Source organism: Ahaetulla prasina, chromosome 1 (assembly GCF_028640845.1).
Source record: "Ahaetulla prasina isolate Xishuangbanna chromosome 1, ASM2864084v1, whole genome shotgun sequence".
NCBI classification, from domain to species: Eukaryota; Metazoa; Chordata; class Lepidosauria; order Squamata; family Colubridae; genus Ahaetulla; species Ahaetulla prasina.
This window is the reverse complement of record NC_080539.1, coordinates 69,434,480-69,451,820: the sequence shown is the minus strand read 5'-3', so window position 1 is coordinate 69,451,820 and position 17,341 is coordinate 69,434,480. Positions and strand designations below refer to the sequence as shown.

Below are 17,341 nucleotides of genomic sequence, written 5' to 3'. Positions count from 1 at the left end.
CATCAATTGATTATTCTCATATAGCTCAATACAGCAGCTAGACCATTAGTGTTATTCTCGCACTTCACTTACTCTGCCCAATTACTTCTAAGAAAATTGTCCATGTGGAAATTTACATCTACTGCCAAAATCTGTGTCTGATAATAGTAAAATAGCAACTAGATCTTACAACTTTCACTTTTTCTTATTCCCTTACTATTAATAAGGCAGGGTGAAAATACTACAGCTGCTTTAAATTCACTATTCATTCTGATAAGTTTAAAATATCTCTTGATTTGAAGTATTATTTGAAACTAAATTCTACTAGGATGCCCATGCTTATTATGCCAATAAAAAAAAAATATTTCAGAATACGATGACGTAAAGAAAAGCAAACAATACTCTAGCAGCTCTTCTTTTGAGAGTTCTTCATGTCTTTGTTCACCAGTCACCAGGGCCAATTCATTTTTTAATTCCTGGATTTCCTTCTTCAGACGCATAATCATCTGGAAATATAAAATGGATCACACTGAATAACAATGAATGTCTGATTTAGAAGTTATGTGATGCTCTTTTCTATATAGACCAAATTGCTAATCTTTATATTCCCTCCCCCTCTCCCAAAAAATAAAACTTTTTTCATTTTCTTTTATAGAAATGAAATAATACTGTGAACTTAAATAACAGCATGTTTTGGAAAAATGAAGGACTGTGATTTGAGGGAAGAGAAACTTCTTTCATAGATGATAAACACTAGACAACTGAGATTCAAATCTTTACTGATTTAGCACTTTGAATTTGGATTCATAGCATATCTACATAGTTCTGGATTAGTTATGGGTAATATATTTTCACCATCTTTATTCTCTAAGGAGGCAATATTCTGAACATGTATCTGGGGGAAAAATTTTGTTGAATATACAGGAGCGTATTTTCAAGCTAAATACAGCTACACTACATATACCATTACATACAACTACACCCCAAAACTTCAAAAGATGAAAACAAACTGGTTGCTTAATATTAGTGATTGAAAATATTATACATTACATCACTTTGTATATTAAAGAAAATATTTAGTTATTGTTAATAACAATAATACAACACTATGTAAGTTGTACTGAGTACGCAACACTGTTAATCACTTGTGATAAACAGGCCTCCACTACCAGATGCAGGAGACAAAATGAATAACATTATTAGGAATAATTTATTTTATTTATTTATATGTTTTGTCAAGCATGTATTAGGTAACAGATATAAGCATAAATATGATTATTAATACATGAAATGGATATGAATAAAAGGGGACATGACAGGGGTGAAATGTTCCCGGTTCAGACCGGATCGCCTGATCCGGTAGCGATGGCGGCGGGTGGTTCGGAGAACCGGTAGCAAAAATCCCTGCCCTCCCCATGCCCAGCTGATCTGCGCGATCATCAGAGGGTTTTTTTTTTACTTTTAAAAGCATTTTTTCTTCGGCCGAAAAAATGCTTTTAAATTTTTTTTAAAAAAGCCTCTGATGATCGCGCAGCTCAGCAGGGATCATCAGAACCCTTTAAAAGCATTTTTTTTACAACCTCTTCAGCCGAAGAGGCTGTAAAAAATGCTTTTAAAGGGTTCTGGCAATCAGGCAATTCAGCTGGGATTGTCAGACCCCTTTAAAAGTATTTTTTCTACAACCTCTTTGGCTGAAGAGGCTGTAAAAAATGCTTTTAAAAGGCTTCTCTGGTGATCCCATCTGAGTTGCCTGATAATCAGAGGCTTTTAAAAGCATTTTTTCTACAACCTCTTCAGCCGAAGGGGTTGTAGAAAAATGCTTTTAAAAGTAAAAAAAAGAAAGAAAATAGTTGACCATGCCCACCCAGTCACATTACCTCCACCACCACCACCAAGCTAACTATTAAGCGATCAGGCAACTCAGCTGGGATTGTCAGAACCCTTTAAAAGCATTTTTTCTACAACCTCTTCGGCCAAAGAGGTTGTAAAAAATGCTTTTAAAAGGCTTCTCTGGCGATCCCAGCTGAGTTGCCTGATAATCAGAGGCTTGTAGAAAAAATGCTTTTAAAAGTAAAAAGAAAGAAAGAAAATAGTTGGCCATGCCCACCCAGTCACACCAAGGCAAGGCCACAGAACCGGTGGTAACAAATTTTACATTTTACATTTCACTCCTGGGACACGAGGACAGGGATGGTAGGTACGTTGATGCGCTTATGCACACCCCTTACAGACCTCTTAGGAATGGGGTCAACAGTAGACAGTCTAAGTATTGGCGGTTTGGGGAAGAAACCACAGTCAAGTAGTGCATTCTAAGCATTGACCACTCTGTTGCTGAAGTCGTATTTCCTGCAATCAAATTTGGTGCGGTTTACCTTAAGTTTGTACCTATTGTGTGTTTGTGTATTGTTGTGGTTGAAGCTGAAATAGTTATTGACAGGTAGGACATTGCAATAGATAATTTTATATACTACGCTTAGGTCAGACCGAAGGCGGCATAGTTCTAAGTTGTCTAAGCCTAAAATTTCAAGTCTGGTGGCATAAGGTATTCTGTTGTGAGTAGAGGAGTGTAGCACTCTTCTTGTGAAATATCTCTGGACTATCTCAATTGTATTAATGTCTGATATGCAGTGCGGATTCCACACAGATGAGCTGTATTCAAGAATTGGTCTAGCAAATGTTTTGTATGCTCTAGTTAGCAGTACAATATTACCAAAGATAAAGCTATGCAGGATTAGGTTAAAAACTCTTAATGCCTTTTTGGCAATGTTGTTACAGTCGGCTCTGGCACTTAGATCATTAGAGATGAGTACTCCAAAGTCCTTGCAGAGTGAGGGTCATCTACAAGATCATGTCCATCCAACTTGTATTTTATGTTCTGATTTTTTTTTTGCCAATATGTAAAACAGAGCATTTGTTGGTTGCGATTTGAAGTTGCCACTTGTTTGACCATTCTGACACATAGTCAAGGTCTTTTTGAAGGGTAGAAGCATTGTTGGTGGTGTTGAATAGTTTTACATCATCAGCGAAGAGAACACATTTGCTTTTAATATGATCACAAAGGTCATTTATGTAAATTTATGTGATCATATGCAAATATGATCACAAAGGTCATTTTGACCACTTGTTACCTGTTTGACAGGAATGCAGCTATCCAATTATGCAGGGATCCGGTGAGGCCATATTTTAGTTTTAGAAGTAGTTTGTCGTGTACCACTGAATCAAAGGCTTTACAGAAGTCTATGTAAATTATTACATGGAAATCACTGTCATGTATATTATATACAGTACTGTTATCATAAAAAGTCACTAAGTAGCCTTACCAATCCAGGATCAATTTCTTCATTTAGAATAGCTTCATTCTTAATAACAGCAACTCGCTGAGCAAATCTACAGGTTGATATAGATTCCTAAAAGGAAAAAAAAACCTCAACCTATCACTATGTAAACAGATACGTTTTCTACAATGTAAGAATCAAAGTAACAATCTTTAAAATTGACTTAATATGCTTCAACAAAAATGAACACCAAACAAATTGTATATTGATAAAAATAGTTTCAGTCTATTGCATCTCAGGACTGAATTAGATAACATGTCATGTATCATTTGCAAGCAAAAACAGCAGCCCCATATCCACTCCCATATTTCTCCATAAAACTAAATTATTATGAGATTTTTTTTTGTACTCACTAATTAATAGGTTGATGCTAATGAAGAACACAAAATTGATCAAACAGTAGATTTCAATGATTAAAGAGTAAAGGCAAAAAAGCAAAGGACCTGTGGGTGAGTTTTCAATTTTCAGCAATAAATCAATATTTGGTATTATATCCTTTTAATTTCTATAAACATTATTTCAAAATTATAATTGTGTACATGATTGATGCTAAATTATTTTATAAATAATAAATCAACAGTGATGTAAAGTGCAATGTAAGATTCAGTTAATTTTAACTATCTCTAGTTTCAAAACTAATTAACTAATTAACTAATTTTTAATTTCAGTCATATTTTCTTTTTAAATTGCTGATGATCCACTACCATATGGTTTATACCAGCATTACCTACTATTTGTATAAAAAGTTATTAACCAGCTCTAGAATATTTTTTATTCTGCTTCAATGTTTTAAGGAATTTAGTTATATTTCTATTAGCGTTAATGTTTTAAAAACAATGCCATAAGACTATTATGTATTATTATGTGAATTAAGATACATTCAGACTGACTTTTACTATGTACTGAATATAATTAACTTTATAAAATGAACTGTATTGTAAACATCCACACAATGACTTTTGCTACTTGTTATCACCGGATCTGATTAAATACAACGAAAAAGAGATTTTTTTAATCCAAATCTCATCCTAGAACCTGAAGGAATCTTCAGAAAAAAAGATCAACTTTTCCTCCATTTAATTTTTTTCTTCATCTGCAATCCTCTGATAAGGCTCTAGTGAAGAATATGAAATGCTTTGAATGTTCAGTACAACCATACAGCAAAATATTGCATTATTCAGAGCCTCCTATCTTCCTTCAGGTACTTCAGGTAACAACAAAGGTGGTATCAACAAAAACAGATTGTGTGAATATATATGGAGGAGGGGTAGAGGGGAGACAATTGAGAGAGTGAATAAATTCAAGATGTACTTATAATTTCTTTTATTAGAGAGCTTTTGGTTTTTTTCTTTTCTACTGTTTTTTTTAAATTTTATGTCTAGTTCTGCACTCCAGTAGTTACTGTAATAAATAGCCAAGTCCTTAAAAATGGAGAAAAAAAAAACTATTCTAAGAATGCTATGTCACTGTCAGAGTTTAATCATACTGCATCAGTTATGCAATGAAACTTGAGCATAAAAATTGTGACATTAATATCAAAGCAATTAAAATGGGAAATGGGAAACCATACATCTATGTTCCTTTTTTCTACTGAGAGTGTTGCAATCATTGTTGTCATGCAGTTCCCTCCCAGGCTGTCTCTTAGTACTGAAGTCATCATGGAGTTTCTGTAAGGAATGTGAGATCTGTTTTTTTCTGACAGAGCAATGATCACCTGAAATATTAGAAGGTAATATTAGAAAAGCTTAGTAAGCTCTGATGTCTTGCTTTTAATTAGAAGGCTTCCTATTATAAAAATAATACATTAAAATTTAGTGTTTTTCATGATAATTATGTTTAGGCACAATCACGTCATTGTTTTATAACAAAAGTAGACCAACAAAATTAACTTATTCATCTATACGAAAGTTTTCAATTACTTTGACTATTCAATCTTGCTGAATGTTTTCAGGGAGCATCATACTCTGTTTGACAATGGATTTGAAAAGACTGGCAAGAGCACAATAGTGAAGAAAATACTGCAACACATCTACTTCCATAATTATGCATCTTCTAGACTTCATCAATCTCGACACCATATTTAAACGATGAGAATTTAAAGGATGAGATTTAAAGGATGAGAAACTGTAACTTCGTTATAATTTTTTAGTCTCTGAAGACCACAGGCGGCATGATTAGTCACACAATTATCTTGCTAGATTGATGAAACTCAATGTTTTGTGCTTGGGGCATTTGGGATCGTCCCTTTCCCTCCCAGAGCCAGCACCTTGGAAATTATGAGCATTTGATTTGGAAAATATCCTCACTGAAGATGGATTACCATCTACTTCGCCACAAAGCGTACAGGTTTCATACTGCATTCCCCCTTCTTGTCTATTTCCCTCCCCATCTCTGCCCTTTTGGCTGCCCACTACTTTGCTGTCTCTGCCAGTTGCATTTGGCCCAAATCACATGGATAACTTTGAAGGTGAACAAGGGTAGTTAAGCAAGAACTATCTATATATAAAATTACTATTATTAAATTTCATTATGTGTTATTAAACTGATCTCTAAATAAGAAGGGCTATCAAAGGGTACAATACAGACATTTTGCTACAGAGTAGCTACCTGAGACTCATCACGTTCCATGCCTAAATCAAAATGCCAAGTGGTTCAAATGCCAAGTGCAAGAGAACATGAATATTATAACAATACAAAAAATGGAAACTGGATTAACTTTACCTGTTCCAAATAATGTAGAGACAGATTGATGTATTTGGCCTCTGTCAGTTGTTGGCCTCCGACTCCAGTTTTCCCAACACGCTCTGAACCAGCCAGGTCCACTAAGTGTAGTTTGGAGCGCCGAATTGTTGCTGATCCTGGTTCTTTGCTTGAGATATGAATGGTGAATATGCAATGTGAACGCGTGGAGGCTTGATTCATTGGAGTCTGTGAGAGAAAGAATTTCCTAAGCCTTACTTTTTAATACTCAGTCTAAATGCTACTGATCCTTTAGAAATAAAAAGTGGTTCAAGTTAAAACAGATCACAATGATACAGGGGTGAAATCTAAAAATTTTCCCTACCGGTTCTGTGGGCGTGGCTTAATTGGTGGGCGTGGCTTGGTGGTCAGATGAATGGGTGGGCGTGGCCAATAACAATAAATAATAAAAATAATAAACGAAGTATACAAAATAATAAGAGGTACCAAAAACCAACTTTCACACTTTACACACACACAGCACAACACAACACAACTGACTCACACACAATGTAAAAGCAGCTGCACTTCACCCAAAATGGCCCCTGCAACAAGCAGGAACCTCACACTTTCACACTTTACACACACACAACACAACACAACTGACTCACACACACAAAAAATGCCACATACAGCTTTGTGAGATTTTGTGTGTTTGTGTAGTTAGAGTGAAACACTACAGAAACACACCAAATCTCAGAAAGCTGCACAAATTTTATTTTATTATTTTATTTTATTTTATTTTATTTTATTTTATTATTATATTATATTATATTATATTATATTATATTAATTATATTATATTATATTATATTATATTATATTATATTATATTATATTATATTATATTATATTATTATTTTATTTTATTTTATTTTATTTTATTTTTTTTATTTTATTTTGGACTTCAAATCCCAGAGTTCCTCAGCCAGCAAAGCAGGAAGTCAAAGCAAGCTTTTTTTTTTCTTCAGTAGCTGAAGTAAAGCATGGCGTTGCCAGCCCGAAAGAGCAGTAATTATAGGTAAGTGAGGAGGGGGGCATTGGGTGGGCATGGGTGGGGGCTCTTGTAAGTGGGGGCTGTTAAAAAGTGATTTTAAAAGCCTGCTAGGATCAGGAAACTCCTCTGGGATTGCCAGAGGGAAAAAAGTTTTAAAGTCAGCTCCTCTGACGATCTCAGCTGAAGTTCCCTCATAGCAGCCCCAGAACCTCTTAAAATAATTGTTTTAACATGTAGAAAACATGTTTTTTAAGGTTCTGGTGATGAGGAACTCAGCTGGGATGGCCAGAGGAGCCTTTTAAAGCCCCCCCCTTTCCTTTTTTCCCCCTTCGGCTGAAGAGTTTTTTTTTAAAAAAACTATTAAAGTGTTCTGATGATGCCTGCTCAGCCCCCCGATCATCAGAGGGTTGGTTTTTTTTTTACTTTTAAAGGTATGTTTTCGGCTGAAGAAAAACTTTTAAAAGTAAAAAAAAAAAACTCTGCTGATGGTGCGGCTCAGTAGAGGCAGGTGGGGCGGGGCCAGGGATTTTTGCTACCGGTCCTCCGAACCAGCAGCTGCCATTGCTACCTAATTGGGCGAGCCGGTGCGAACCGGGAGCATTTCACCCCTGCAATGATACTTTTAAACTTGTCTAGTTTAACGCAAACATTGCATAATAATTCCATTTACAATTGAGGAAAGAAAAAAATATGGTCAATTCAACCTACATATCACATTCTCATAACTTCATGATGCTGTAAAAGTACAAGAGAGTTCCTTAATCAAAACAAAAACATTGCAAATTGTGCAACATGACTGCAAATAGTGCGCAAATGGCTATAAATGCAGTCTGAGTGCTCAAAATCCAATCACATGACCATGAAGTGAAGTTAAAAACCATGTTGGAAGTTAAAAACCAGGTCATAAGTAGCTTTGGTTAGGGTTTGATTTGATTATAACTTTGAATGGTCACTTAGTGACCGGTTGTAAGTTAAGGGCTACCTGAATAGGAGCAGAATCATGTAGTTATACCAATTATATGTCACAGATTTGACACCAAGATATGGCACCAAGAGATTCATCTTCAATTCCTTTTCATTGAGCCCTTATACAAAATTTATCTTCTCAATAGTGACGTACAAACACAATGTTTCAACTATTTACTTTCATTTCGTTTTTGGTTCTTTTTTTGACCCTTGTATGTCCCTTAACATTTGATTATGGCAATATGCTCTTTCAATTTAAGCTCTCCAATTGGGAGAAATTTTTGCTTGAAATAATATGGTATCAACAAGCCTGATGACCTACGCATCAGCTCTAAAACCAGTATATTTGTGAAAAAATTGTAGGTTTCGGTGGTAAAATACCTTTTATGCAAAAATGTGCAGAATAGATAGATGGCATACTTATAGTTGAAAAAGTAAATAAAAGAGAAGTATTGCTTTCATCTTTAAATATTTAAAATGTTTACATTCATTAAATATATGTGAAATCTGCCAAGAATATTAGCTCTAGGCCTTTTCTAAACACAATTAGCTAAACAAATACAACACAGATATGTCTTCCCAAACTGAACAAACAGAGAACACTGCAATAAAACCTTTTACTGAAGTTTCTTCTCATTAAAACAGGCTAAGTTTGCATTAAAAAAAAATAACTGCAAGGTGGCTTTGATTTAATTTCCTAAAAATAAAACTTCTGAGTTATTTGTCTCCATATTTTGAGTCAATATTTTATTTTGTTGTTAGTTTTATTATTGTTGTGGCCCGCCGGCAGCCAGCAGAGCTGGCAGCAGAGTCAGACAGTGAGGAGGTTGGGGAGGAACATGGGCCAGTCCTAGGGGCTGGGGAAAGCTCAAACGAGGGCTCTGCAGCGGCAGAGAGGGAGAAAGACAGCCCATTCCCAGTGTGCGCATGTGCAGAGCTGCCAGAAGACAAAAACAACTCAGAAAGCAGGGTCGACTTGGGAGTAAAGCCACACCTTGGAGATGATTGGCCCCTCCCATAGGAAACAAAAGAGGAGCGAATGGGGAGGGGGCTTTTTCAGGAAACAATTCATTCATTCGGTAGTTTCAAGAGTAAAAAGTTCTGTTCGTAACTCCAAGAGACTCTGTGCCAAGTTTTGCCTTACTCTGCATTTGGAAACGAGTTATGTGGCAGCTTGGCTGAATGTAAAAAAAAATGTGAAATTAGGTTACATTCACTGTGATGGAAGTTTCCCGACTTCAACAAATCACTGAGTTGTGAAGTGATAGCAAGAAAACATGATTATAAAGTATGTTTTGAATCATAATAAAGGTGGGACATAAATAAAATAAAAATAAATAAAAACAAAGTCATATTCTCTTTTATTAAATCTATCAGAATGGTATATACAGTCTGCCTTCTCTTAAGCTTTCAGAAAAAAAGATTCACAAATGTTACATTACATCATGTACCATGTAAAAACTTATATTTGACTTCCACCACCATTTCCTATTGTGAGGCAGAATTTCTTTATTTTTATACAGTGTATATCCTGTGTGGTGTTTCTGGTTACACCTAAAAAAAAATCTTAAATTATCCTAAATTTGCTATTTCTGAATTTGTACATCAGCCTGAAATTTAATTAGAAAAGCCAAATACAGAAAGACAAGATCAAAGAAATGAAAATAGAATTCCTTTCTAGGAATAACAATTCCTCATAAGAGAGAAGATTCAATCCTCAGAATTACCATATTGCAAAGTGATTTGTACAGGGCTGCTTTTATGGATAAATGAAAATATTTCTTTTCCATTCTAAAGTCTTACAATTTAATAATGAAAGAGTTATTCTCCCTATTGAATAGTAAGATTTCAAATATTTTAAGAATTCCCACTATTACTAGAAAACTTGCCACAAAGATTTACTTTGGCCAGATTCATGCCAGAGGAAAGACATATCAACTTCTTATTTGCTTCCTCATTACTTAGCTTCATAAAATTTTTCTTTTACATATACTATTGTTTCATGTCATATTAAAAATGAAGTAGTTTAATGTGTAGACAAATCCCTATCTACCTTGATTTTTACATTTGTTCAACTGAGATTAAGGCCTAAAGCAATATGTTCATCTATCAATGTGAACTGTGTTGCAACACATACAAATTCAGAGGAAGGCAGTAAAAGATGACTGGGGAACTGACAATTAAGACATATGAGGAGAGACTGAGAAAAATGGAAATATTTCGTTTCAAGAAACATGAGGATGGCTTTAACAGTACAATATTCTTTAAATACTAGAAGAGATGTTACATTTAGGACTGCCATGGGGGAAAAAGCCAAAGGAAACAACTGTCCAGATCCCTTTGGCCAGCTTCAGTTTGGATGAAGCTACCCAGAAATTCAGCACACCACAACTAAGAATGAATCATTATGTAATGATACCACTGAAGCCGTTTCCAACAACACATTTCCAGTAGACGTTTCTGAACGTCTTGGGCTCAATTTCAGTGCCTTTTCCATCACTTAATGGAAGTCCCACATCATGGTTTCCAAGGGCCAAGTAGGGGAGAGTTATTCATTGACATTCTCCAAATTCCTGTCTTGGGGAACTCTAGCTGACATGTCCCCCACAAAAACTGCATTTGGGAAAGCATGATTTCTCTGCCAAAGTACCATTCTTGTCATATATAGATTCTTCTACTATAAAGTACCTGGTTGTATACAATATGATTTACATTGGATTCGCAAATTCAATTAAATGTTTAAATATTTAAATACATTTATAAGCAAAAGCAAAACAATGATACTTTAAGAACAATATTTATAAATTTGACTGAAATTTCTGAATAGATGGCTGGAGAGGAGCACCCAGAATTATATATAAAATAAGTAATTATTTACATATTTTTTAAAAAAACATATATTTTACTATAAAGCTTTTTGGTGATTGAAAATAAGAGATGTTGATAACATGCTCACCTCTGCAATCATCCTATTTGTGTCACCTAAGAAAAGCAGATTCAGAGCTTCTTCTTCATTGGTTGCTTGCTGCAAAGAGAGATGCTTCAGGTGAATGTTCTGATCAGGATCCTCCATTATTGTCACCTTTCTACAAGAAATAATTAAAAACATGTATGGGTTTTAGTTTTTTTAATCACAACTTATACAGGAATATTTATTCAAAAGTTTTGTTAGTAAGTAAATGTATTATTTTCTTGATCATATACAAATGATTTAAGGTTTACTCTAGCTACTAACAGCAAGATTTTCTAGTAAATGAAATATATATTTCAGAATTACTTATTCTACTGAGGAAGAAAACGGAGTTGTTCAATATACAGTTTATATATACAGTTTATTATTTATATAGTTATATATAAAACTGTAACATTAGCAATTAAATATATAAAACTATAACATTAACAACCTTCTTTATACTACTTTGCCCTATTCCAGATGATCAGGAAGAGAAATCTTAATTTGTTATCATAGTAAACCAGAAAAACTAATTTAAAGAAAATTCTACTTTGCTCAACAATTTAGCAAAATGAGCTCGCTACAGGCTTCTTTAAACATCGGATTGACTGGAAGAAGAATTTTATGGGAAAAGAACAATAGGCCACATTACTGAAATCCAAGTGCATGTTGATTTCAGTGTCTATGGAGATTCTCAGTCATCCAGGCCTTGGTTGTCCCAAAGGTGCTTTTTCAAGATGCAACTGGACTGTCTGGTTTTTCTTTGAAGACATTTAGCTTCTCATCCAAGAAGCTTCTTCCGATGAGAAACAAAATGTCTTCAAAGAAAAACCAGACAGTCCAGTTGCCTCTTAAAAAAGCACCTTTGGGATATTGATTTCAATATTAAAATAGATAATTGTGAGAACTGTGGTACCTTTTTGGACCTGGAACCAGTCCAATTTTTCAAAAAGAAGTCCTCAGATATTCCATTTCTTACAAGTTCTACAACTTGGCTGATGCAACTGAAGAATTTATCCAGCTCAACTTGGCTAATATTGTTTTATACAAATTCCACTTAGCTTTAAAAGGAATCTACAAATTCCATCCATTTAGCCAAATGGAAAACATTCTTTGCTTATAAAGAAAACAAAAGCCTTGCTTCTGCCTCCTCTGTCATTATGAATAAATTAGCAGTACTTTTCCACATCAAGGTCCAAATTAGCATTAAAACATATATACATTTTTACTTAAAGAAAGGAATCAGAAGATTAGAAATAGAGCTGTTTATACAATTGCAATGTGAGAGATAAAATATTAGATAATACTAATATTTCTAGCTAATTTTTCTGTTTCTATATTGACAAGGAGATCTTTTAAATAATATTTCCACCCAATATAGAGTATGTGACAGTGGAAAAAATGTTGTATTTACTGTACTATTCCAATATTCATATTCACACGCACACATATATACACATTTAGTAGTATTATATATTAATACATACAAATATACAAAAGTCTAGTAGCAACCTAGATTTGCAAGCCAAATATTTGCAGGCCAAAATTCTCTCTGCAGAGTTTGCAGGCCAAAACTCTCTCTACAAATAGTTACAAAACTGTTGAAGCACTGTCCAATATATAGTTGTGATTAAATTTTTATTATTATTTATCTGTGAAAAATCTAGGAAAATTACATTGTAATTTTTAATTATTTATTGTAATTGTATTTATTTGATTCATTGTACAGAATAAGGCATTTGAAAGAAAAAAAATCAGCAGTATTGTTTGCCACAGCAATGTCACAGAAATTTTAATTTGATATAAATTTTAAATTTTAATTTCTATTGATATGCAGACAGGCAGAGATACCCAGAGAATTGGAACTAGGAGAAAAGGAAAAGAGATGTGCTGATTGTTACAAATATTGCATTACTCACGGTAAGTCTTCCAGTTTGGAGGCTTCGTGCCGTGGATCTAGCAGATCATAACCACACTCATTGTAAATTTCTAAGTAAGAAATATGTGTGGTATATACCTTACTGCTATCCTGAATTAAAAGGAAAAAAATTCAATAATTGTATAAAATCTAGATTTTACCTACATTTATTTTTTTTACTTTAGTACTATATAAACTTTATGTTAGGGTCTCTCTTCATGGAAATTTTGAGTAGTCCGGAGAACCAGTAAATACCACCTCCGAATGGCCCAGCCCCCATCTATTCTCTACCTCCTGAGTCCCAGCTGATCAGGAGGAAATGGGGATTTTGCAGTAATCTTTCCCTGCCATGCCCACCAAGCCATGCCATGTTCCCCAAGCCACACCCACAGAACCGGTAGTAAAAAATTTTGAATGCCACCACTGACTCTAATCCTACAACCGGTGCAATTAACAAAAAGCAATGCCTGGTGGCCTCAGATCCCCTCACTTCACTGAAATGGGGAACAACCAGCAGCTTTACCAGGGACAAGTATAATATTGTATATAGGTCAGTTCTGTTAGGGAAGCAGTCCTGCAAGTAATTGGTGCCAAGTTGAAAGTCATATATAAATTATACCTGCCAAAACTAGCATTTTGAATTGCATCTGGAATTGCAGAGCACCCATATTATATGTCCTTGGTGACTCATATCTGCCAGTAAGTAGGCTGCCACATTCTGTTCCGACAGCAGTTTCTGAGGGATCTTCAAAGGCAACCCTAGGTAGAATGCCTTACAGTAATTTGTATGAGTAGTAATGAGGGTATGAGTTACTGTTGGGAAGTCCTTGAATTCCAAGTCAGATTGCTGGCCAAATGCTCACCGGGCCAGAGTCTCTATGTGGGAATGACCTTGGGGCACAGACAGAACAGCCACAGCCAAACACATAAGAAGCACCCTTAGTCTGCAGAAGGAATGTGGGCATGGCATATTTCTTGGGCTGTAAAGACGATGGGGGAGAAATGTACTTTCAGACTTGCAAGATTTTGTTAATGTACCCTCACAATAAGGTAAAATTAGTTCATCTGGGTGTGCTTTCTGTCTTGCAAGACTACTCTAGGAGAAATCCAAACACACCTGCTCCTTCATAGCAATGGAGATTCTGATCTTCTGAGCTGTTGTAAACTCAGGCATTAACTGTACTACAGTTTTAAAGAAATGTCACATAAATTAATATTAACCTATTTTAATCAAACTTTTGAGCAAGTGGTCATACAAACTGAATGATGCCAGGCTGACTTAAAACTTTAAGCCAGCTTTCTGTGATACAATACCATTCCTGCATAAAATAACACTTTGGAGTCTTTGGTGCTCTCTGAATTGGGTTGTTTGCTTGTAGACAAGTTCATTACCCAACTAAGTAACAATATTAGTGCTAGTGAGTGCTAGTACTGTTGTTGTTATATCTAGTCAGGTAATGAAATATTTACAAGCAAAGGACACCACCACTACAGATATTCTCTTCTTTTAAAATAACAGTTGCATTTTGGCAATTTCTAGTCCTTTGATTTCCTGTTAAATACACAGAACTTTAATCTTCTTGAGAGTATAGAAAGCAACATGAAATTTATTTACATAATTGTATATTTCTGGAAGTAAGTTATTCTTAAATGAAAAGAACAGAAATAATGCCCTGTACTTTTTGTAACCTCTGAAATATGTAGGACAGGGTCCGTGGAATTATCCCCCGATCACTGTAACGTTCTGCTCCCCCAGTGATTGTAAAAGTTTTGCCACTGCCAGTTTGTCCATAGGCAAATATAGTTCCATTATAGCCAGACAGAGCACTGAAAATGGAGACAAAATGTGCATATATGTAAATTTGTGCATTTTCAATCTGTTGTTAATAATTTCTTTGATTTTTATTCCATCTATATTTGTACAAATCAAGGCAGCATACATAATGCTTCCTCCTTCTGCTTCCCCCAAAATCCCTGTGAGGTGACTTGGGCTAAGAGACAGAACTACTGGCCAAAAGTCGCCCAGCAGCCACATGTTCTCCCAGGGTCTTATCCAGTACCTTAACCACTACATCAAACTGGCTCTCTTTTTAAAAGAAATAATCATTAATCTTTTGTTGCTAAATGAAAAGTGAATGAAATGAAAAGATATTATATTTAGCCAAGCAAACATTCCAAAACCAGTTTACAATTAAATACCAGGCATGCTGTGTACATTTGTTCATCATACTCAGTAAATGTACTAAAGTTGCACAGTACTTCAGATTCAATTATGAAAAATGTGCTTTGGAGTATGCAGGAGTCACACAAATGTGGCATCCGCTTGCACCTCCTTAAAGCAACTTAATCTTTTCCAGGATCATGCAGCCTCTGCAGATGGCGCAACAATTAAACTTGGGAAAGAACACACCAGTCAAAAAATCGCAAACATAATCTACATCCATGATTAGATGCATGTACCATAAAGCACCCTTTCTAAATTATTTCCAAAATATGCCCTGCCTATTGTATACCCATGGTCCACTCTGATTTCTGGTGTATTCCTGAATTACAATTTTCATTAGGTGGAACAATAGCGTTTGTTAGAAAATATATTCCAATAACATCTGAGAGACCAAAGGTTCTAAAACTCAAAACGGGCCACCTGTAACATGGCATTTATAAATCCCCAGGTCTTTATATGGAAATGATAGAATTCTGTGCAAGCAGTATCATAGCTAGGAAAAGTTACCTAGTATATATTTTTTCAATCATTTGTAAGTGAAGAACATAGATTTGACAATATAATCATGGAGCAATTATCCAAATTTTATACAGACATTGTACCGGATTTACTCAGCTCAGAACTGGCATATGTTATGTACAAGTGGAAAAAAAGTAATATTTATGTTTGTACTTTATATGAGAAGAGTTTTAAATAGGTTAGTCTTTAAAAAACAAAATCTTCGTTCCTAGGAGAATGGGGCCTTATACAAATCAGCTTCCAGTCTGGTGCCATGAAAAAGGCAAAGGCCTCCAACTCATTTATTTGGAAGCCTAAGCATTTGCCAGATGGCTCAGTGTAATCTACAATAGCAAAATGTCAAAGAAAAACATACAAGATGCCAAAGAAAGTCAGAACCACTCATAACAAAAATACCAGAATTTTCAGAGACATTTGTTTTCTGCCCGATTACTAGGCAAAGATTGTACCTTAGTTTGGAAGAAAGCTATTGCCTATTTTCAGGCAATGTTGAATAAATAGTTACTGGTTATCTTTGGCTTAATCAGAACATAACCTTTTGGACAATTGCATTTCATTAATCAAACAGGGGATTTTTTTTTACTCCAAGTAGTTTTATCTTTTTAATCATAAGTTCTGAACAATAAATCAGGAAAAAAATATGTTTCCCACATCAGTTGATAAATCTAGTGGGTTATATCGGTTAGCATGACTTCATTTAAATAAATCTGAAGATGAACCTGAGCCAGTTAAAGAGTTATCCAGATATCTGAATAGACAAAGGTAGACATGGACAATTGGGAAGAAAAACAAATGGTAGAGGGGGGAAAAGAGGACACACTGTTTAACTTTCTTGGCATTAGCAACAAAAATTACAGTAAAAAACTTATGAAAAAAGAATTAGGCATAGAGAGATAGATAGACAGACAGACAGACAGAAAGGCTGACTGACTGACTGACTGACTGAATTATATAGATAAAAGATTATATTTTCCAGCATCAAAAACATTAGGTTTTCAACCGCAGGAATGCGCTATAGCCGGCTAGAGGCAAAAGCCTTTTGTTTGTAACTGCTTACAGCCTTGTCAATTTCCAGACAAACAGAATGGAAATTAGTAATTCAGAATTACTAATCAAACTTAGTTACTTGTCACAGAGCTGGACTTGTTAACATGTGGTTAGCAGCTTTGGGGGAAGTGCTTGTTAATACATCAGGAACAAATGAAACTACAGTGGTACTCTCTGCACTCTGTTTAGAATCTCAACATCTTTGTTACATTGTGGCAACCAAAACATGTTCTAACACATTCACACATTCTAAAACAAGTGTGAAATCTTCCTAAAATCTATAGCATATAATTATACAGTAGAATATGAGATACAGTGTATAATACAGCGGCCTCCAAATGTATTCCCAAAAATTTCCATAAAAATATGCTGGTGGAGAAATTTTGGGAGCCAGTCTCCCCACCTTGATGTACCTAATTGGTATCAGACTTCATACTAGGCACAACAATAAAAACCAGCTACTAGAAATTCAATTCTACCTTGAGTAAAAGCAAATTTTTCACAGATTCAACATGGCTAGATAAGATGCTTTACTGCTAAAAGGAACAATTACTGTACACAGGCATCAATATTTTTTATGTCAAGCCCAGAGTTTAAATCCTGACTTTTGTCTCTTTCCCCTCTGAGTCAACAGATTTTAGCTATTCCCTTCCCAGCCTTAGGA

General features: G+C 34.9%; 1 protein-coding gene across 1 annotated transcript in view; it reads right to left on the bottom strand.

The window, feature by feature from the left end:
* The window catches only part of KIF6 (kinesin family member 6), a 138,041-nt gene that overhangs the window by 101,302 nt on the left and 19,398 nt on the right, over nt 1–17,341 (bottom strand). The window contains exons 4-10 of the mRNA XM_058166959.1: nt 14,567–14,714; nt 12,889–12,998; nt 10,973–11,102; nt 6,036–6,242; nt 4,885–5,028; nt 3,300–3,386; nt 382–485 (exon numbers count right to left, since the gene is read on the bottom strand). Coding sequence (XP_058022942.1) covers nt 382–485; nt 3,300–3,386; nt 4,885–5,028; nt 6,036–6,242; nt 10,973–11,102; nt 12,889–12,998; nt 14,567–14,714 — 930 coding nt within the window. The remainder of the gene's footprint in view (nt 1–381; nt 486–3,299; nt 3,387–4,884; nt 5,029–6,035; nt 6,243–10,972; nt 11,103–12,888; nt 12,999–14,566; nt 14,715–17,341) is intronic.